The following is a 24111-nucleotide window of genomic DNA, read 5'->3' on the forward strand; positions in this document are numbered from 1 at the left end:
CATTGAAACAGTTCAGTGATGGGGCATCCACCACTTCTCTGGGCAAGCTSTYTCAGTATCTCATCAGTCTTACTGTAGCAAGCTTCTTCCCTAAATCAAACCTAAATCTKCCTTCTCTCAGTTTTAAACTGTTGCCCTTCGTTCTGTCACTACAGGTCTTGGTGTCTCTGTCTTTCTTGTAAGCCCCCTTTATATATTGAAATCTAGGATCTCTCCGGAGCATTATTTTCTCCAGTCTGAACAACCCYGAGTGTCTCAGCCTTTACCGAGCAGTGCTCTGGTCYTCAAATCATTTTTRTGTTCCTCCTCTGGACCTGCTCCAACAGGTCCTTGACTTTCTTGTTCTGAGGGTGCTGGAACTGCATGCAGCTCTCCATGTGTGGCTCGTGAGAGCAGATTAAAGTAGGATRGCCCCTTCCCTTGACCTKCTGGCCACATCTTGGAAGCTTTTGTGAACATGTGACTACACACTTGTGTGAAGACATRCACAAACATGATCTTTTTAAACATTCACAAAGAGAGATCCAGCTTCAAAGCACAGACTTCATAGTTGTGATAGCAAATCACTGTATTCAAGCTTGTAAACATTTTTGAGATCAGAACACAATGCTGCAGTTTTGAGAAACTGTTGTGTTTGTCTCAGTTACAATGATTGTAATGTGTCTATTTCTCCTTCTGAATTGTAAACTGACAGAATAATTTTTACTTCATCTGTGTGAGTTTTATACATAAAARGTTATGTATTGTTGTGGTTAAGAGCCAGCTGGCAACTCAGCTTGACAYGTGTTCACTCAGTTGATCTGTGGGTGGGATGGGGGAGAGAATCAGAATAGTAAAGGTAGAAAARCCTCATGGGTTGAGATAAAGACAGCTTAATAGGTAAAACAAAAGCCATGCACACAAGCAAAGCAAGAAATTATCTCACTGTTTCCCCTGGGGAGGCAGATGTTCAGCCATCCCCCTTCATCATGCACAGTGGTGACTTGGGAAGACAAATGCCATCACTCCAAATGTCCATCCCTTTCCCCTGTCCCCTCAGCATTATATGTTTAGTATGATACCGTACAGTATGGAATATCCCTTTGGTCAGTTGGGATCTTGGGATCAGCTGTCCTGGCTGTGTCCCCTCCAAACTCCTTGTGCATCCCTGGCCCTCTCACTGGTGGGGTGGGGTGAGGAGCAGGAAAGGCCTTGATGCTGTGTAAGCACTGCTCAGCAGCAGCAAAAACACCTCTGTGTTATCCTCACTGCTTCCAGCACAAATCCAAAGCATAGTCCATAGTAGCTACTGTGAAGAAAATTAGCTCTATCCCAGATGAAACCAACTTATGTATATTATTATTCCATTATTTGCATCACTCTTCAATTAAAAAAAAATAAAATAAACAAAACAAAAAAGAGACAGAAAAAGGTATYGTGCTGCTGTATTAGTGCTTTCCATTCTGGCCTACCTAAATTCCTCCTCCTTGGAAACTGATTTCCAGATCTGTAATCTGGGCCAATAGTGAGGGCATACAGCAGTCACATTCTCTGTGGGAAGACCTTGCCTAATTCCTATGAAAGGATGTCTTTTTACTCCTTCAKAGACTCACAGTTGTAGTCCAGTTCAGAACAATAAATTAACCAGGGTCTTCATCCATTCTTTTTCCAGAGTATGGACTTGTAAATGATGGGAGAAATGCATGCATATGGGGTCCTAAATACATCAGCTGAGGATGTGTTGCAGAGTTTGTACCCCATTTCTCTTGTTAAGGTCTTCCTGATATTTTGTTTTTCCACTATACGTAAAATAAATCATTATTTTATCTCATCTTTTAGCATCACAAACTTACACCTCTGTTTTCTRAGCTGAGCTGTTTTTGTTTTTAGCYGGGAAATACTGTTTCCAAAATTGACCCCTCAGAAACTTCTCCMGAACAGCAAGTTGCTGTTTGTCCCTCCATCAGTTTCATACTTATCATGTTTTTATCATGTTTTCTTTCCTTTACCTTAAATTATTGTTTTGCATGTTATACAGTATTGGTTGTTTCATTACAGTTGGATAAATAAGAGGTATAGTTTCTCCTAATCTGGGAAATGCACTTTATTATCAAAAATATAAAATAAAACTGGCACRGGTGACTTTTGGGATACTCATGTTGCATTTAATTGAATTTTCCATTTCCTTCAAGGTTGTTCACTATCTTTGCRTGAGAATTTATTTTAAGTATACGATATTGAAATGCAACTAATGGACTTTCTGTTCATGAATCACTGCTAATCTATATCAATTTCTTAAATGCAAGTGTTACCTTTTGTCTACTGCTTAACAATTCTAGACAGTAAGTGTTTACAAAGATGGGCTAAAAGATGACTTTGGTCTGTTTCCCATCAGATTTGCTTGGATGCTTGCTCTTCTAACTTTTTTATGTTCACATTACACTTGTGTGAGCCTTCTACTCTGCACAAGGGAGTAGRAGTCAGGATTGAAAGTTATGTTGTGACACAACATCATTCAATAAGAAGAACTGGATGGTGTGTTCCATTTAAATATGTTAGGGTGAACATGTTTAACCTAAAAGAAATACTAATATTAATGTACATTTCCTTTGTATTTCAGAACAATGGGTCACTTGCTTGGTGCCAGAATCATAAACAGTGTTCAAAGGTAAGTCCTGTTTTTTGCCCTCTCATTTCTGTTACCTAGCTKCTTTCAATCCCTTGTCTGTAGATTAAGTGCTTTTCTTCTTAGCCTCTTTTCAGAAGCATCTGTTTATGTTTTATTTGGAAACCACAACCTATAATAAAATACCAAAGATTGAAACCAAGTTTCAGTTTACTCTTCCAGGACCAAGGGKTCATGTTTGAAGATACATATCAAGCATAGTTAAACCAACATAATTCTGTTGTTACAACAAAGTTTACACTGGCTAAAAACTCATGTGTCATTTGTGGGTTTTTTAGTATTTTTGGTCAGAAGAGAGTAAAACTGTCAATAACTTTAAAATCTTTTTCCAACAGCACCAGGGTATTTTAACTTGCAACATTTCATTCAGTTTGGGTATTTAATTTTTATCTTGGACTTGAATTTCTTTAAAATATTCTTAATAGAAATCCCGGTGGCTCTACTGATGCCCTTTCCCATTCTAGCACTTTAACCTCAAAAGCCTAAAGGGTGAGCTAATTGTCAACTGATTCTCCAGTGCAAGTCTTTCTATGGTGCCTGGATGGAAGCAGCAATGATTTGGGAGCTTTAGTGGGTCAAGTGGAATTGCACATTTGTTGCTGACTGTTCATAAACATCATGGGAGTTGCATTCATTGGAAATTTGCCTGAAAATGCTCAAGTTAGTATTTTTCTCTAAAAATCCTGAAAATGTATTTCTACAATAATTTAGGCCTTTTGACTTCAATATTTATTGTTTATTCATGAAGGTTGTACTGAAATTTGGATTAAATCTAATTGTTCTAATTGCTCTGTATTGTTTTAATAATGCAGTCTATGTTAAATGCTGATGCTAACCCTTGATTTTAGCACATGCTGATTTCTTGTGTACATTTAAAGAATGAGATGACTGATTCACTGATCTAGCTTCTGTTGACATAAATGGCATTGGAAATGGGTCAATTTTTTGACTGTTCCATTTGGAATGGAAATAAATAAAATAGCGGTAAATAACACAAAATTGTTTGCTTTTATCAATATTAAAATCCAGGGTATAACCATCTCGGTATAAAAAAAGAATGGAACATTTCCTATTAGCTGTGCCATACTGCTAAAGATTTCATTCCTGCAGTGAAATCTTACCATTCTTAAAATTCTTCTTGAAAACCCCAGACAGAGATGCAAAGGATGTATTTCATGATAACTGAATTGCCTTTGCAGGAAAGCACGAGCACCTTGTGCCACAGTGATCCTGATATAATTTTTGTTTAATTTGGTTATGAAGTAAGTAATCTGAAGGGTTTTCTAATGGTTTGYCTGCTCAACAAAGAAGGAATATACAAAAAAAGTAGTCCAGGTTTTAAAGCAGAACAGAGTTTATAGGAATATCTCCCTCAGTCACTCCCAAGTTTATGGAATCAACATCAGGTGTGTATAAGCTGTTACAAATTTTATCTTAAAATTTTATCAATCTCTTGAAACCCATGTAAGAATGCTACAAATTGATACTATATTGTGGTACAAAGCACAATGATAGTGTAAGTTTTAAATTACTTAACATGTGCTTTCCAGTCATGGTTTTCATTCTTTCTTAGGAAGGTAATATATTTTCCTTAAGAAAACAGCTTTGCCATATYTAGAAAACAAATAAATATAAACTTGGTCAAATTGTTAGCAGAGCTGAACATAAGCATAATGTTCGCTTTTCGGAATGACTTTGATTTTCTGTGTTTTGCAATGCGAAGTTAAACAATTGCTTTATCTAACTAAAATTTTCAAAGTGATCAGGGAACTGAGTTAACCTTTTAAAAATGCAAATTCTTTTCACTTCTTCTCAGCACCTTGGTGGAGGAATTTTATATGAATGTGACAGGTAGTGGAGGATTCCAGAAGGAATGCTCAATCTTTGTATAACTAATATGGAGGGCCTTGTTGGAGGTATAAGGGCTGGGGACAGCTTTGGCTGCAGTGATTGTGGGATTGTGGAATTCAGTATTGGTCTGAAAGGAAGTGGGGCAGCAAGATAGATTGTAAGCATGGACTTCAGGAGAGCAAGCTTTAGYCTCTTTAGGGGTCTTCTTGGAAAAATCCTATGGGAACAGGTCATGTGGGGAAGAGGGGTCCWGGAGAGCTGGTTGATCTTAAAAGGATCACTTCTGCTAGGCTCAGGAATGGTTCATCCCATGAACAAGAAATTGGGCAAAGTGGGCAGGAGACCTGGATGGATGGGTAAAGAACTTCTGTCATGACTCGAGTGTAAGCAGGAAATACACAGGASAWGGAAGCAGGGTCAGGSCRCTTGGAATGAATATAGGGAGGTTGTCAGAGTAGAAATGAGGAAAGGAAGGCCAAGGCACTTCTGGAATCAATGGAATGGAGACTATGGTARCAGAGGACATGGAGAAGGCAGAGTTACTGAACACCTTAACTTATCCTCTGAAAAKTTTTATGTGCTATTTTGCCTCTTTCTGTCCACTAGTGTCACTATTCTGTATATGCCCATCTACTGGTTTCTCAAAAATCTACCAAAGAATCMGTGAATTGTTTAGGTTGGAAGGAAAATCCTCTTAGATCTCCTGATACAACATTCCTACTGAAGCAGGGTCAGCAGCTTGTCCAGAAACAGATCCACTTAGATTTTGAGTATCTCCACACATAAAGACCACAACTTCTCTGAGCAGCCCATTTAATGTTTGACTACTGGCACAGTAAGAATTTCTGTATTTCTTGTTTTTGAAATTGTGTCCATGGCTTCTTGTTAAGTCCATAGGCATGATTGAGAAGAGCTTGGCTGCCTCTTCCTCATTGTGTCCCAATGGGTATTTATAAACATGGGAAAGATCCCTCTGAGCCTTCTTTTCTCCAGGCTGATCTGAGCTTCTCTGTATRTGGCAGATGCGCCAGCTCCTTAATGGTGTTCTTGTCCCAATGTATTCTTCTTTGCTGCTTTTGCTTTCTAAGCCCTCAATGGCTCCTGCCTATTGCCATTTGCAAAGCTCTTGTCCTTAAAATCCTGTTGCCTTCTGCTGTCTTATTAGCAGCAATTCTTGCTTCTGTATGTAAGTGCACAGCATTTGCTGTTCCATCTCCATTTTYCCAGTTTGTTCTTACAGGGTGAGCTCCACATTTCCAAGGCCATTCTCAAGTACTTGGAAGAGCTGAGCACATAAAGGTGCTCCCCTAGAAAAACAACAGGAGACTCGATTGCTGCTGAGAGTAACATGAAATGGCAAAGGGTCCTGCATTCATGCTGGCTTAGTGAAAAATGTATTTTTGCCCTAAGGTGGGGGGCAAGGAGGATGAAATGACTGGGAAAGGCATTTCAAGAGAGTTTGTGAAGTAGACATAATTTATTTTTTTTTTTACAGCTCCGTACACAAGGTTTTCTTTTTGTAGGCAACTGAAAGTCAAGAGACCAGCAGGCATAATTTAGTGCTGCATGTGCCATGGCATTTACAAGGACTGGAGATAAATGGGGATCATCATAATGCACTTTGAATTGCAATTCGACTTCCTTGTTCCCAGTAGCCAAGGCAGTGGTCCTTGATTGATTGATTCTGTGGGAAGGCTGAAAGGCTATTTTTTGAATTTTCAGAACTGAGCAGAAAATGTGAAAATAAAGACAAGCAATTTACAAATTCTGCAGCCAAACAGGCAGAGTGTTAGACTGTTTCAAAAAGACAACTTTCTTTTTAGAATAATATACACTCCTGAATTCCATATGTGAGTAATTGTTTCAGGCTTCCAGCTGAGCTCTTTCCAAAGATAATGCAGGTGGAAAGATGAGTTAATGGTTTAAACAATTAGAGATTTGATGCAGTCTTCCATCTGTCAAAGCCCACTGAAATGAAAGCTTACAGTTTTAATTTGTGCCTCCAGCATCTAACTCAGTCTGAAATGGTGTCAGCGATTTGCCCTGCCCACAGCAGTGCCATTCTTATGTTAAGCATTCTGTGCACACATGCTGAGAGACTTCTATCAAACATATTAGTGTGCATTTGAGAGATCATTAGCCTGAAGTAGCTGGAACATTCCAGGTTTCTTAGCCAGAGTACTCACATCTCTGCTGGAAAGTGTGTTGAGCCACTGTTATTTACACAATAAAGCTGCAGCAGGATAGGGATAGATTTGTAAAGTTTAAGAGGAATAGTGTTATCATGATTTAAGTGGCACCCATAAGAGGGTGAGATAATGAATGTTTAAGTTTTTGTCTGAAAAGATGGAATCGATAAGAATTTCTTTATTGATCTGCTAGACAGATTGTTTTTCTTTCATTTAGTAAAAGCTAAGGTAAAACCATTTAATAGACTCAGAGTTCATAAGAGTTGATCAGATTAGTGCTCTGCTAAATAGGTAAAATAATCATAAGCATTGAAGAAATAAGACAGATGTAATACTTATTGTTGCCATTCTTATGGATTATTTGATTTTTTTTATTACATTCAGYTATAAAAAGGTAGAGGGAGCTGAGAAAACCATAATGGTTAGATGATYAAAGCTGTACTAGCTAATAAATAGGTTGACTGAAGTTTCTGGATATTTGTGTTTGGGGAACTAGAAGAAAGAGCTTTGTRATTCAGTGTTTATGTTTATACAAAAGCATTAGTATATAAGTGTGCTGTGATTACAGGAATCCCTTTCTTCCTAAGGGCCTTGAGAACTGACAAATAAACAGAATTAAAATCCAAACAACATTTGCAGTACTCTGATGTATTGCTTTATATTTGTAAATATCAAGTTTTATTTTTTTGGGTATTGGAAAAACAATTTGGTTAGAACATGGGACACTGAAATAAGTGAACATGAAGTAAGTTCATATTCTTTACAGTTGCCACGTAGGATCATGTCAGTCATCCTTCCAGTCTAGTACTTGTGTTACCAGCTAGATTTTGCATAGATTAATAAACCTGTAGGTCTGGAATAACCTCCTGCTAGGAAAAAAAAAAAAAAAAAAAAAAAAAAAAAAAAAAAAAAAAAAAAAAAAAAAAAAAAAAAAAAAAAGCCTTATAACTTATTTTTGTGGGTTACTGTGCAAACTAAAGGATATGTCTTTTTCAGGACTCTAGTTTTGGCTTCTCAGCTCTTGTTGCTTACTGTTTCATTCACCTTAAATGTTTTTTCCTTGCAAGAACAGACTTCAGGACTTTATGGAAGGTGTTTTTCTTGGCCTTCAACTCTGAATGATGCTGCTGATAAATTTCTGTCTCTAGGACAAATGGTTAGACCCAAGTTGCATTCTTTTCCCTTTGTTAAAAGGTTATCATGACTGCCAAAGCCCTTAGGACCGATAGGGAGGAAAGGATCAGATTGGTTGAATGTCCCTGTAGCCCAGGTTTTTGTTAATGGGGAATTCTGCTGAGGTTCTCATTGGTCTTCAGCGGGGGTTTACAGAAAAGTTTGATCCTTTTGGGGCTTCTTTTGGCCGGTTGTKTGTGGTCCATTTTTTTAAGGGGGTGATCAAGTCTGATCACTGTGCTGTTTGAAATTTGAGCTCCTGAATATTGAGCAAACTGAGCCAATGCTGAGCCATAACCCAGCCAAAGATTAAGTAACCCTCTTTCACWGAGAAAGGACACAAAATTGGCATTAATGACTGAATTGTGCCAACACTGGCTTTGAGGGCAATACCATAGCTCTGTTGTAAGTAAAGCAAATGCTGTATTTAGACTTTGAGTCTGGAGAAATACACCACAGCTAAAGGGAGAAATGCGTGCATGGGGGTGCACATAAAACACACAGCAGATATTTATTGAAGCTGGCATGCTGAAGCACTAAATGCTTCTTTAACTCAGCTTTATCTGCTTCAGCGAGCACTCTTCAAAATCCAAGGATATTCGGACTGCARAACCCTTTATTTAGAGGTACTTGAGCACAAAAATAATCCCTTCCTAGAAACTTTCAGAATACCAATGCAGCTATGGAGCCTAATCAGCTGTAAATTTTTGTCATCTATAAAGCAGTTGATTAAGTAACATCTAGCAGAAGGATGATTATCATTGGAGCAACACTGGTCAGACAGTAAAGACAGACACTACTACTTAGGCTAAGGAGAATTAGCAATAAATCTGCTTGAAAAGAYGTAAGCAACACCCAAGCAACAGATTTGTCTTCTTAAATTTTCAGTTTTCCCAGGTCTCTCACCCCTCAGTTTGCTCAAACCTTGTACATTTTTTTTTCTTATCTTTCAGTAACTTTGCATGCTATATGCAGAGGCAAATAAGTGACATGAAAGTGTATTTGAGATTTTGATTTCCCAAATACAATCTTAGTTCCCAAAGCTCAGCTGCCTGAATTACTATCAGGAAATTTTAGTAGCTCAACTAAGTCAGAGAATCCATACAAAATTTATAAATTAGCAGTTGAGATGAGAATCTTAATTTTATCTTATTACATTACTTTTCATTAACCTAATTAATTCTTAGTGCAAAACAGCTGGTAATAGTCTGTTTAAATGTATGGTCCTTTTCTCCCCTTGTGGGAGACAATTGCAGAGTTGGGTCAAATAYAGCTCTAGATAAGTGACAAAGACAAAATGTACTTGCACTGACCTTTAATGTATTAATAAAACACATTCAAACCAGTAAAAAGGGGCATATGTCTATCTTAACCCTAACTTTAAAAAGAGTTTTGCTTGACTACATCCAGAGCATTATTCAAAACCCACTGAAGTAAGAAATWCTGACTTTCAACAAGCTTTAAACCTGTCTATAAGGAATGATTGTGCTTTTTCATGTGACCTCCCTTGAGTTTCTCCATTACCGTAATATTGAAGGAGATGCAGAAGTGTGCTTAGGCAGATGGAGTTACTCTGCTGAGAGGAAGGCAGGTGTGTTTGAGGCACACAGGGATGTGAGTGTCCTTTTCTCCACACACTTATTGAGATGTAAGGAGGGCATTAAGCTGGAAGTGAGACCTAWGACTGTTTTCTACTTTTGAGTGCCTGCAAGAAATTGGAAAGCCTTCTGAGCACAGAAGCACGGTCCATTCTTCACCAGAAATTTTAGATTTTATTTTGTAACACTAACGGTGATATTTAATCAGACATTAAAGAGTTAATTGCTGTTTAGCACTGAGTGTATATTAGAATAATTCTCTATGCACAAAAACCAGAAATGCTTCTGAATGGGTGCAGTGTTAAAGAGCGATGTGCTATGAATTTTAAGCAGATCTGCTCATTGAGTTAAAAAAGTTCTACTTAAAGTCAGTTCGGGATAGYCTCAGGTTAATAGGTCAGAAAGGTAGCTGGCTCTGACAATTCTTCCWTAGTATTCACATCTACTATATGGATTACAAGCATTTATTCTGATCTTACTCATATCAAATAGTTTTAGCTATTTCAGTGGCCTGAAGAATTTAAGTGCACGGAGGCATCATGTACAGATAGAAGTCCCAATATGGAGGCAGTGATAGGAAAATATTTGGGMCTTTTTCTGATACCAAAGATTTTCTGAAGTCTGCAAAGATCCTAAAGGCCACTTCCTGCATTCTCATTTAAAATTGGTTTGTATCCTCATTTTATACAAGTGAACAGTTACTTGGAGTGTAACATGAAAGGGAAAATTGTAGCCATATTCCTTGAAYGTTGACATATGTGTTTAATCCATATGGCAGATATAGCAGTATTTTGGGGTYATGTTCAGTGTAAGGAGTTGCCCATGCAGGAATGCCAGCAGGATCCACTACACTGAAATGAAAGAAGACATGGATAACTTTCAGCCTTCTGCTATTTTGATGCTGGTGTATGTGTGTACAAAATTGATTTCTTGTTTCAGGGAGGTGTTTTCAGCTTATGCATTTAGAAATTAAAGGATTGCCATAATTAAATCTGTAAAGGATTTTTTTCCATTGGAGTRTGAACCAGAAGACTGAGTTATGAACAAGGATATTTTCCCCAATATATCTAATACTCTGTGTGCTTTAAGTTGTAAAACATCCGGGTTCCAACAAATGTCAGAGTTTGCAGCCTCTGACTTTGAATAAAGAAGAAAGCTGACTATGTTTGTTTTTCTCATAGACATGATATTGTTGCRTCCAAAATATATTAAATTTCAATATCCACAATAAATCAGGATATGAAAAGGAAAAGAAAACTGAGTTACAGCACTTGGGATTTGAACTGCACCCTCCAAAAATAGTAGAAATTTTCCAGAGCTAGGCATGAAGAATAAAATTTTAAAGTGGTTTCATATTAGGAATGAAATATTTTCATTTTTACTCTTTATGTAAAACATTTAGCTGTGTTGTTACTACTGAATTTTGAGCACCTTCAGGAGGGAGATAGGCTTAATATTGTTTTGCATAAATATGACCATCCTGTTAGCCCTAGTAAACAACAAAATATTTTTTAAACAGTAGTTACGACTTCATAATTTTTTCAACTTTTGCCCACTTAAATCAGTCTTTAGCACTACATGGATTCTCGCGTGTTGCTTTCCTAATATCTGGAATTCTTTCAGTCTGGCCTGAGATACAGTGCAGAGCCCCAAACACATCCCTGGCTGCTCCATGCAGTTTATTTGGAGGAGCTGTAACCAGGCTTGCTTGCAGGAATGCTCATGGGAGCTATGGTCAGACCCAGCAGGCAGAGCTCAGTCTACCTAGAATTGTTAATTTTTGTTTGGTTCTGGACCTTATTGTTGATGATACCTGAGGATATCAGTATTCACTCACCAGGTGACAGCTCCTAAAGGGCTGTGAGAAAGGAGGAATTGCAGKTTTTTGGGTAAGATTTTTGAAATGTTAGGATTTATTGCTGTAAAGAAGCACTGAGACCATGAGAGCTGATGAGTAATTATTTAAATCACTGAAGCCACTACCAAACCTGTTTTTGGCACCTTGGAAGATCATTGGCTCAGCAAATKTTTCTTAAATACTGGTTTTCCAGAGAAGCTCTCCAACATTGTTGCACTGGTGACCTATTCTGCTCATATATTATTCACTGTTCTATTTTCCTTTCTTATTTATTGTTGAAGGTATCTGCATGACCGAAGTATTGTGTTTCTGTAGAGTTCAGCTGTTCCCACAATCTCCACATCCAAAATCATGTTCCACTTTGTGTCATACACAACTCCTGTGATAATTGTAGCCTATGTTTTGGTGGGGCCATGATACAGAAAATAATCCCCTTTTAATTGCTTATTTTCTTCAAAAGATGAATTAAATCTTTCTGTTCATAACTGAATATTTTAAAATTAATCTGTAGTTAAATAACACATTTGAATAACAAATTAGTGTTTTAAAAAAAGATATTTAGTTGGTAACTTTCTTGTCTTATTTTTTTCCTTTTAATTTCTACCCCTCCTGTTAAATAAGCTGAAACTAGGARAACTAAATGGTGTAGTGTTTTTGTGGAAATAGATTTTTTGTTGAATAATAATAGTGGTGCAGAAAACCACAATGTGTACTTCATGCAAAGCAGTATCTGTCTGTAGGGGAAGCCACCAGATTATCATGCTTTCTAGGTTTAATAAGGGTTTGAAGGTATTGCAGATTGAGGACTTTAATTCCTTAAATAGCAAGAAAGTAGGTCATCATCATCTTCAGGGAAAGACTTATTTGTCCTCATTATTCCTGGGTCCAACATTATGCAAATTTGGTTTATAATGCATTTGAAAGTAGTTATTGTAAGGAAGTGGATGTATCTATATGCAGTACTTTAAAGATTTTTATCCTGACAACATCAMCAGCAAAATAGATTTGCAAACAGTATTAATATACATGAAAGTTTTTAATCACAAGTAGCGGGAGATTGAATTAATTAGAAAGTCAGCTTTTCTTCCTCCTTTTTACTGATTCTATGGTAGAAAGATTGTCAGATGTAATACTGATTTAAAAGGGTTTGTGAATTCTATGGCTCACTTAATGGCTATTTAAACTTCTACTTTTGGCAGATTATATAAATGCTAGAACACATTCATGGGTACTCTGTAAGAAAAAAGTAAGGGCACAGCAGTGTGGTGAAAGAGCAGTGAGCAGGCAGCATGGTAGTGTAGGCAGATCACATACTTGCATCTTCATCAACAAATGATGGGGTTCATTCCTTCCCTGCCAGCAGGATCCTAKTGGAGGCTTTTTGCACCTCTGCCATCTGCCTATCACACCTTTCTTTTCTTAGAAAAATGAGTTGTGGTTTTAAAATTGTCTAGCTCTTCAAAAAAAAAAAAAAAAAAAAAAAAAAGAAAGTGCCATCCTGTAATAATAATTTGAGTTTTTTACCCATGATTGTCAGTTTTCAAGGTAGGTCAGTGCAATTCAAACCATTGCGTGTGTGGCAAGTGTGTTTTATGTTTGCACAAAAATTTACTTGCTTGATCCTTTAGACCGAGGTGACCTTTAAAGTACTTTACAATTCAGTTTTTTGTTTTGTTTTTTTTCCCTGGAGGAAGGCTGAAAAACCTCAATATAGTTGTACTTTTTATTGCAGTTTTATCAAATAGTGATTTTAGGGAAAAGCTCTTGAGCATGTTTTATTATGCTGTCATGGAAAGCTAGTGMATTTTTTCTTTATTGCTAACATTTGTTGGGTGATGACAGGTTATCAAACAGTACAGAGCTGTTTAACACCTTGGAAGAAGACAATAAAGAAACTGGTGACACTTGCTTAACAAGAAGCACAGTGTGTTTTGGGAAATCTGTCAGTGAGAAGACAGGCCTGTAAAGATGTCAGGCCTGTTTTGACCTTTCCGCCCCTTGTTTGTATTCTACTGTTTCAGCTTTGCAAATGGCTCCACATTTGGTACTTGAGTTGAAAGCAGGCATCACATAACAAGGAAAGGATATGAGTAAGTTTCAGAAATGTATTGCAAAATGGAAAAAGATGTGTACTCAGAAAATGTTTGCGCATTTTGTTCATCGCTCCAGAATATTATTACAGAAYGTTATTATTCCAATAAAAATATTTTCCTATTCAAATAAATTACATGTGTAGTTATTTTGGAGTGGTCTGTCAAAGTGGTTGATGTTGCATTAAATTTGAGTACTACTGAAGCATGGTACAGTGTGCCTACAGTAATCTGAGCTCCTCTGTAATGATGTGTGACATTCACTTTGCATGCCCTGTACTATCTTTTATCCAGCATTCGGGTAGCATGATATTCTGACCTTGTCTGATTGGTGATCTCATTTTCTGTGAATGTTGCAAGAACAGTAAACAAAGCCTGGAAGAATTGTCAAGCTGACAAGTTGTATTGCTCTGTATCTTTTCAAGGCAAAGCCACAGAAATTTATCTGTCTTGACACCTTTGTCTCTTGTGTTAAGAAAGCTTTAACTAACTTCTCCTTGGTTCTATAGTCTACCATCTAAAAATGCCATATCTTATAAAGAGGACAGRTAGATTGCTTTTAAGGAGAGACCACTGAGAGATGGAATAAGTTAGGGAAAAACAGCAGCAGCAAAATTGTGTTAGGGATTCCAAAACTAACAAGAGTACCTCATAAGAAGAGTGCATGAAACATTTAAATGACACTTCTGTATTAAAATTTATAAATAGCTATGAATTAAACTGGTGCATAAATGTGTTTTACAAATGTTGAGTAGAATAGTTATTTGCATGAATACCACAGCCATTTACAAATGTCAGTGACTGCAGGAATGCTGAAATGGTTTTGTTTTATTGTGTTTTCCTTTCACCTTCTTCTCTCACTCCCTCAAGAAACCTATAAAAGAGAAATGTTCCACTCTGTTGAAACCATATGGGGATTTGCATCTGGAAAATTTGTATCTAAATCTGTATGTAACTTACTTTCAGTTGAATACTGAGCTTGTTTTATTTGCATTATTTAAATTCTGTGTTTGAAAAATAAATTGTTGGATCTAGAATTACATCTAGATAGCGTAGATGTACTTTAATTGCTTAAACTGGCTTTTGTAACTATTTTTGCTTTTAGTGGGAAGTTGCTATTGACAATACATGTCTTCACCAGGTATTTATAAACAATGAGAACTTCAAAAGTGAAGGAGGTATACAGATAAGTGGCAGTCTGAATTGAAAGTGGGATTACAGCATACTTCTCCTGGGATTTGTGTGTAAGGTCTCTAATTTATTTATAASAAAGTTAAATCATCTTCTAGCTGAGCAGTTAAATACTTAGGACATCTCTTTTTGGAGTCGTCTTATGCTTCAGCCAATTGAGAGCAGATAAGCTGCTGTACCCATCCCTCCCAGCACTTTGAAAGCGCAGTGGAGCTTATTMTAAATGAATGACTCATACACAGGGTGGAACAAATGCACCATTGGCAGCCTACAGAGATAATAACACTGACCCCCGGTCATTTTACAAGGGAACTCTCTCGTGTAGGTCGACTTCCCACTGCTTTAAACCCGGCCTRAATAGACTATTCACAGGCAACTGGATTGACAGATTAGAGATTTATATGCACAAGTGTGGGCATTAGCAGCATGGTCTCTGCACATCAGGACTTGTGAAGTCRTTGAAATATCTGACCACTAAGAGCAGAGGGGCATTTTTCTGTGAAGAAGTGGGTTTTTAAACTTTCTGCGGACTTTGTGAAATATGGGCAGTAAGGCAGTCGTAAAAGTCCAAGCTTGCAGTCTCTGTTTATGCAGGACTTCCAATAATATGAAATTGTTTGGAAATAGGGGTTATGATAGCACTGCCACTTCACAGGGGATGTTGGAGTAGGTGAAAAGAAGACACAATTTTAGGTTCTAAGTCAAAATGTGCTCTTTTTGCTTTCTCTTCTGCAATACATATGTATACACAAAGTGAATAAGCGGAAATAATTCTGTAAAAGTATGAAATTTAACATTTGTCAAATTATACCAGTTTTAGGAGGATCTTGTGATACTAAATTTAAGCTTAACAGTACAAAAATGATAATGTATACTAGTTCAAATTTTTATACGACAAGGAATGATCCAAGTGTGTCAAACATMTTTATCTTTTAATTGTGCTAATTCTCATGAAATACTATTTGCCAATAGAACTCATCCACCCAGTATGTACAAGAAATTKAATTTAAGCCTTCTGCAGAAGGAGACGTGTTCTATTGCCTGATCTTAACAAAAGGTTATATTGAAAGGAATGATTTCAAAGCAGATGGCAAATTACTGAAAAGACATTTTTATTGTACAATAGCGTTCTCCCACAAAGAAAAACAAGGGGTGAGGGGGAGACAACACTSCTCCTCTCCAACATTCCCTAACACTAATTTAAGGAAAAACATATGAAGAGACAACCTTCAGTGGATTTCTTATTTTCATTTCTTTCAAAGCATGAGAATCTTAACAGGTTCTTCCTTTCTTTTTTTACCTGAGCTCTTCATAGAGAACATTAGGACATACAATTKGATCTCCTGAAAAAGGTTGTTTTTAAAAATAATTGTTCCTGTTATATTCTATTCTCAGAATATATGGCAAGTGTATCARTGATACTTGATTTATAGAGACAGAAATAGTAAATACGTTTTGGCAATCTGTTTGGAAGAAAATTGTGAAACAAATGGGAGTTTCTGTCCAAGTGTAGACAAACTAGCCTGACCCCCTTAGTCAGCCTTTTTGTGGAATTTTGTATCAGGATTTTCAGCTGGATCTGATAATGTAAGCTACTAGGATGTTTTCAAGATTTTAATTATCGAAATCAGTTTTCATACCACAGTTCATCACTTTTACTGAAAGCAGTGAAACTTTCCGTGCTTTTTTCACAAGTTTGTGTGCTCTGAATTTGTTCATTTAGTCCTGAGATTTTTAATGCAGTATGCAGATTGCCAATGCAGGATGTATGTATCTATATATTTATTTGAAAACAAGTAATTTTTATCCTCACTGAAGCAAGTATATTGAAATTAGCAGYGACATTGAATTACCTGGCTCAGGAGGCTTTTCTTGAGACCTGAATCCAGAGATCTTGACTAGGTCACACCTCCCAGGAGCAAATCCAGCATAGCAATTTTCTGGGTCCTTCCTTACTTTGCATCCAGGTAAAATTTTGGTCCAACTCAAGGCACTGCAGTCGGACAAAGTCTTCCTCCAGCATTTACACCCCTCAAGTTGAAGATTTTGCAACTGGGCTTCAAACTTGCAGTGATTTTCTATTTGGAAGTTGCAGGCTATGGCTGGGTTGATGTACGTACTCATTCTTTGAGACTGGTTTATAGTGGAGGTTTTTACTTACTATTATGTTTTATACAGAATTAATATTTCAAGACTGGTTGTCTTTTAGTGGGAAGTTGCTATTGACAATACATGTCTTCACCAGGTTTTAAAAAACAACATAAAGTAGAAACTGGTGTCTGGGAGAGATAAAACATTTTCACGTGTGTTTCTGCTGTGTTATCTATGTAAACAAGCATCTACCWAAGTAGAAATGCACAATTCTAAAATATGCTAATCTCCCCTGCTTTCTGCTTTCTACTTGCTTAAATTCTATTTTTAAAGGGCTCTGTGTTTGGAGAATCTTTTGATTCTTCAAGTGTGTGGATTAGTCTTAACCTTTGTCATGACTTTGCCAGCATTTACAAGCGTGTGCCTTTGATCGTTAGAGAGAGTTGCTGTGAAAAGGAAGAAAAGAAGCACAAATGTTTGGCATTTTCTACTTCCAGATGTCCTACACATCTTCTCAACTCATCTTTCAGCTTCCATCCTGTGATGTCATTTCCCTGAAAAAATTTACCTGCCTTTCTTTTGAGTCCAGTATTTTATTCAAATAAGTAGAAGCAAACTTTTCTTCTCATAAGGGAAGAATTTTTGTCTGAAAACTGTGAYTTTTGGTTGATTTTAAGTGCAGATTTAAATTTTTCTGTCTGTATCAGTTCTTAGTTTTGCTGCTTCACAAAATGTTACTTTTATACTAGTGGGAAAGTTAGCCTACTGCACACTGAGAAAATTGTGGCTTGACACAGTCACTGAAATTTGTTTGGGACTTCTGCCTCTGTTTGAGCTTCTGAAATGGGGAAAATGAACTGCTCATCTTGGTAAATGCTTTACTTCCTGTGAGTCTTTTGTCTGCTTCTTTCTTTAATATTACACAGTATTTTAAAATTCTTTTTTATGCTTGCAATCCAGTTGGAGAGTCATCTTGATTTTCATTTCTGGCTTAGAKTAAATGTTTTTATAAACCATGGCCAGTCAAGCTTATGTTCAAAATGGCCATATTTGCTCTTGAACAGAACCAGACTTCTAAAGTAGTGACAACCATCGGGATATGCTGAGAGAAAACTTTCTTTTCAAGGGACTGTGCAGTGAGAGGTTGTGGTGRAAAGCTAGAAATCTGTTAAATTTGTAATTTGTAATCATTGGTCATAGATTTCTCCATTTGGCCCCCAATTTAGAGACATTTATTTTTAAGTGCTTTTTCTACTGTGTTTTTCAGGTAAAAATCCAGTCCCCAAGGAAGTCAGTGTAATTTTCTCTGAAAGTGTCAGTGGTAAGGAGCAGCACTGAAGTTCACTGAACTTGCAATGCCATCTTTGCAGATAATGTAATTCTATCTAAACAGTAGAGCTCTACTCAGAGTAATTCTTACYGTTTCAGGATTTGCTTTTCCTTGTTGATGCAGAAATGCTCACAGAGGATTACAGCCTGAGCTTCTGGAACCTGTGGAGCACTATTTCCAAGAATGTCCAGATAAAATGTCTATACATTTATAAACTCCATCTTACCAGAGAATTCTCTAAAATACTAAGATGACACTAAACATCATGTTGCTATTTATAAAATAGGTTAAATATCTGTTAGTGATTGATATATCTGATTAGGCAGAAATTACAAGAAAAAAWTAATAAGTGCCTAATGTTTCTTTATTTATCTTTTTGTCCAGCAGCTAATTCATGTCTAAAAGTGCATCCTCAAATAGGGCCTGTGCCCAGGAATGCCCACTCTGAAACAGTCCCACATCATGCCCTTGGCCAACCCTTAAAATTCAGCAGTTTGGTAGCTTGTTGTGACAGTATAATTTAATTTATCTCTGTGTTTTGTTCTGGTGTTTCTCTTCTGTGGTGAAATAAATGCTCTGTGAAAACTGAGCATATCTGTAATCGTAGTTACCTTTTTTATGTATAGCACTGTCATGTTTTTTTGAGTAAATTTTACTTGCATGGGAAACATGGGAATTATTTCTTATGGAGCTTTTGTGCATGCAGCTATTTAGGATCCTAATAKAATCAAAAAATGACCCTGCTCTGTAATATCAAAGCATACACAACAGCAACAGTCTTTTCTTGCTATATAGGTACTGAAGAGATTGCTTCAGTGAACTCTGCTTTGAGCAGAGGGAGCTGGACTAGATGAATTTCCAGAGGTCATTTCCAGCTTTAACTACTCCATGATATAGCTATAGGTATCATAATGAAGTACCATACAAATGAAAAAATAGACCCTTTGATTATTTATAATATGTGCCTATTTGGACAATGCATTTTTTACCAGCCAAATTAGGGGGTTTAAGATGCAAAATTGAAACGGGGAGATGTGAAACATGAAACACAAAAGGAAGAGTAGGCAGATAGTCTCTTCATTATCCAGCCTAAAAATGTCTATTTCCTTTGAAATGCAGATTTTGTTCAAAAGAGGAAAAAGAAGAGAARCAGCATTTAATTCGTATTCAGGTTGATGTGAATATTTTAAAGAAATAGATAAAACATCTTGGAGGAGGGGAATGTGGTAATTTTAGGTTGCATAGGCTGTTTTTTTAGCTGCCAGAGAGTATCACTTTAATTTTTAGCAGCCTACGTCACTGAGGAGTATTGCATCTGGGACTGACAGTTATTTGGTAACTTCATAATTGTAGGTGACTTTATTTGCAAGAGGACACTTGCACTTCTATAATTCACAGAAGTTGAATACGAAAAAATAATTATTCTAAACCCAGTTGTGATATGACCATATTGTTATTGCATAGAGTTATGCCAGTGTTAATTTACACATTAGCTAGCTTGCTTAATGGTGTCCTGGTTTTTTTGATTTACATTCACTCTTACTGCTTGTGAGAGGCTCCCATAAGTCTGTGGATGAGAAGTAAATCAGGTCACTTTTCTCCTTTCCTTTGAATCTTGTAGTTTACCTTCAACCTCTGCTCTTTCCTCTTTCCTCCCCTGAACATTCCTCTAGTTGCGCTGGTTGTGCTTTCTCGGAGTGAGCATTCACTAAACAGTTGTTCAGAGCTCAGGTTAGAGCAGTGCTCACCAGGTAAATTCTTCTGGCACAGTGCATTCCTTTCCTTCAAGCTGGACTGCAGATTCTGATTTGTGCACTCTGCTCTCTGGGATTTTTACAGTTTTTGCAGATTTTTACATTTTTAACCACTGCAGAGGTTATTGTCCCCCAGCTGTTTATCATGTCTTCACTCCCTGCACTATCCCTGTGATTACTGCCTCTCCACTCTGCTGCTCCAGTGAGCACATCCTTACCTGTTTCATCAAAAGAAGTTAATCTGGATAAATTTACATTTTTTGATAAACAGCCTAATTTCCACTGGAAAAAGTCAAAAGACCCACCTGCCTGAGGAAATCTCAGAGAGCAGAGAGCACAACAGAGGACAGAAGTGRGATATGAGGATCACCACAGCAAAATCTGAATGTGGTGCTTAAGGCTTGGGGGTATCTATGCTGTCACCCAGGGACAGAAAGTGATYTTAAATGGTGAGTTGCTTATAGGTGACTGTAACTCAGGTAGGAGTAAGATTCTTTTGATTTACCTGTAGTTGAGATAGTTGATAAAACTTTTAAGTTATGTAGGCAATTCTGTTTGATAACTTCCCTGGATCTGTAAAATCAAATTATATATACCTCCCGTGGACTTTATTGGAAATACATAAATATCACTAGGTCTGATGTTGTACTGAAATATGATTTCATCACATACATTTGACATTACATACTTGGGTTTATTCAGGAATTGAAATTTGTCATGAGAAGAAAGGCTACATAGTATTTTTCCTACTTGCACCTCTATTATTTCCTTGCTCTYCTGACTGAAGCAATCACAGGCTGCTGTGTAAATCATCTCAGTCTTTTTAGTGGTGATGATTGAAGTTTGATGACAGAGATGTGAAATGTTATGGAAAGATAGTGTTTGTTTCCTATATTGTGTCCCAAAATGTAAAAGATAAAATAAACTGGTTCATAGGAAATCAAATGCTTTACTTCTCTGTGGAACTAAAACTTTCACTCTGTGTTGCTCTTCTGTATCATTTTAGCTTAGTTAAAAAAACTGCCTTTTTCATTTTGATATTTATATCATATGTAAGAGACTAAGGAGGTAGAGTGAGTCTGASACAAATTTGATTTGGAGTCCTGATTGAATAATTTAATACTGAAGCATCCTTTTCATCAGCTGAGCATGGGAAACAATCAYCACTAACTTTTTTGAATATGCAAGGTGGGGTGATGAAGGAAGCATTTGGATAAGCCCATGATGATTATACTTCTAATTTGATTGTAAAGCAATTCAGGTCTGGCTTGGCTGGATATTATTCAAGGTTTCAGTTGTTCTAATGTGTCTTACAATTATGATGAGGAAAAAATTGCTGTCAGGRGCCATCTGTAGCAACTCTTTTGTTTTTGGGGTTAGCATAGAAGGGTGGTTACATAATGAAATAATCTACAAAGTTGTCTGCCAAGTCTTTGATCTGTGGATCTTGCTTTTTGTGAGATGGCATGTATCCTAAAATTATGACAATATGCAAAACATATTGTATTACTCAGAAAATAAGAAGTGAAATTAATATATAATGTTGCTTCAGTCTCAGAATAWTTTTACTAAAATTGACTTAAATATTTCTTTACATGATTTTCCATGTCTTTTCACTCAGCAGACAGAACTAATGCAACAGCTGTTTGCTTGCATAACAAAAATATACAGTATGACAAACAAATATGGAATAAAAATACAGATGAAACTTATGTGCCTTGTGATGTGCAGAAGATGTTGTAGTGTGACAAAGTGTAGTTACAACTTTGAGCTTTCCGGGAGAAGTTCTTTCTGTGTCCTTGATCTCAGTYTAGGACATTGTAGTAATTTGTTCTYATGGCTGAGATAATACTTGAATCTGTTTCAACATGATTGAAAACTTTTTAGAAGCACTTCTACTCTTCAGAGCAAAATATTTTACCTGGGAATGGCAGAGTCTTCTGGAGTATTGTTCCCTGAGAACACAGAGCCTCTTTGCAGACACTCACAGGCAGGTCWGTATCTGGGCATGCATGTCCTTCTTGCAGTGTGCTTCTGTTGTTGTGTGATGTCAGAGTCCCTGTACCCCATAAATCTTCTTCCCAAGCTCTYCCAATCAGCCACATGCRGCTGGAGAAGCTGATGGGTGTGCAGGAATGTTGGGTGAGGGCATCGAGATAGAGGGGGAAGGGAAGGGGGAGAGGACTTCAGGTGAAGGCCAAACTGGTGGGCATTGGGCATTTCTCCATCACAGCCACTTGACAGATCTATTGTTTCACCCTTCAGTGCACATAAAGGGAGGCCATSTATTGCCCAAATCATAAACAGACTTCATAGGAAAAATCAAAGTTTAAATTCTTGGAGAACTATTTCAGGAGTTTCTTCAGCACTTTTATAGAAGTGTGGAGCAGTGCAGAAGTACTAGTACCACATGTTGCTTCATCATGTCATGTCTACATATTTTAGACTTTCCAAGACAACCAAACATGGGAAAATACAAACTGTTGTGTATATGCTGTTCTATTTTTGTAATAGGAAAGTACTGTTAAGTTTTTAAAAATCTCATTGCTTGCTATGTAACTTAAATCCTAATAAAATGTAATTGCCTGTAATTTATGCACATTCAGTACTAGATATTGCACACCAMTTAAGTATATAACTAATCAGTATATCAACCTGCTTTTTTTCTGCATCTGTTGCTGGAGTAAACATGTTGCAGAAACCATATTTGTAATCTGCACATATGTACATTTTGAAGGAGGCTGGTGTGTTTCAAATTTACATAAGATTTTTTTTCTCAACATATTTTCCTGTTTATTGAAGTATAATGACATTACATCATTTGGAGTCAAATAAGGAACTGTTGTAAACATAGATTAAGATTTCATGAGATATTAGCAATAAACCCAGTCTAAATTGAATGTCTGGGAATAATTCCAACTTTTATCAAATCATACAACCATTTTATTATAATGTTTCAGTGAAAAATAACAGGAAACAAGAAAATGTAAACTCATAAGTTTAGTTTTCATCAAGTCTTGGAATTTTTAAGTCCCAAACATGTTTTGCATKCTCAGAATCTATTGACCAAAATCCTTTTTGAATTACAAATTATTTTCAGCTTGAAAGCCTGTTGTTAGGGAAATACATCCTGTGAATGCTAATTTGGATCTACTTTAACAATTAAGAACTGTAGTTTGAGCTGGACACATTTTCTGCAAACAGTTCTTTATTATAAATGTGTGAATGCAACACCTATAAGCTATGCTAATGAAGTTGYTATCAAGTTTAACAGACAATGTTARTAATTAAACACAATAATTTWGAAACTRGTAAARAKKTCTARAAACCAGTACAGTTGCAAAGTTGTAGGGATTTGTGTATTGTGTATTGTTAGAAAGCTTCAGGAGACAAAGTTTGCTGTTAAATCCTGTACAATAATTTAGGTACTCTTTGAAAGGGATAGACAGGAACTGTGAGGATGTGAGATTAATAAAATCCCCACATTACAGACATTTTTACAATAAAAGATAAACATTTGCATGCAATGTTTATTGCTTTCAAATTGCTGAAGCTTAGTAAACAAMGTGTTGACTATTTCATATTTTGACATGCTGAAAATGTACTCATCTGTGGAAAAAATTATCTACTAATTTTTCATTGATRAAATGAAAAACTAATTGCAGTGGAAAGAAATAGTAGTACAGAATTGCAGCTTTTTAAATGGCAAAATGCTTCACACCTCAAGTAAACAAATGCATAAACATAATTGAACAATATTAAACTTTTAGATTAGAAGCTTCTGATGAAAATTGCAAACTCAAATAAGTATTTAGAAAAAAAATGAATTCATTCAAACAATAGAGATGGTGAACGAACGGGGAAAAAAGACCTTTTGTGATTAACAGTCTCAGTTTTCAGCTATCTATTCTTATAAAGTATATGATATGATCAGGACTTATCTTTCAAGACTCAATTAAAGCAATTATAGCTGTATTGAAAGCCTGCTGAAGTAAATGCAAAGATCTCATTGATGTCAKTTGACTTTGATTCTAGGCCTAATTGACTACTTGTGATTATTTTTTTCAGTTTTACAAATCTTATTTCTTATGATAGAATTTTCAGAATACAATTCCTTGCCCCTGCTCTGATTTTTTTTTCATTTGACCAGTAGAAAAACTTCATTTCTTCCATTTTAAGCTTTTCAGCTTTTGATAAAGACCTGTCCATTTATATTTTTGACTMTCTACCAACRTAGCAGTTTCAAGAAAGATAAGAAWTATTTTTSTYTCTCATTCARCCTCGAYTCTTCACAYTGTTGGGAAGYAGTTGAGAAATTCCT

General features: G+C 36.5%; 1 protein-coding gene across 1 annotated transcript in view; it reads left to right on the forward strand.

The window, feature by feature from the left end:
- ANOS1 (anosmin 1) overlaps positions 1 to 24111 on the forward strand; it is a 120973-nt gene that overhangs the window by 21825 nt on the left and 75037 nt on the right. Inside the window, exon 2 of the mRNA XM_057389829.1 lies at positions 2600 to 2647. Coding sequence (XP_057245812.1) covers positions 2600 to 2647 — 48 coding nt within the window. The remainder of the gene's footprint in view (positions 1 to 2599; positions 2648 to 24111) is intronic.

The sequence above is a fragment of the Malurus melanocephalus genome, unplaced genomic scaffold, assembly GCF_030028575.1.
Source record: "Malurus melanocephalus ecotype Western Australia unplaced genomic scaffold, MMel_1.1 scaffold_1, whole genome shotgun sequence".
Lineage (NCBI taxonomy): Eukaryota > Metazoa > Chordata > Aves > Passeriformes > Maluridae > Malurus > Malurus melanocephalus.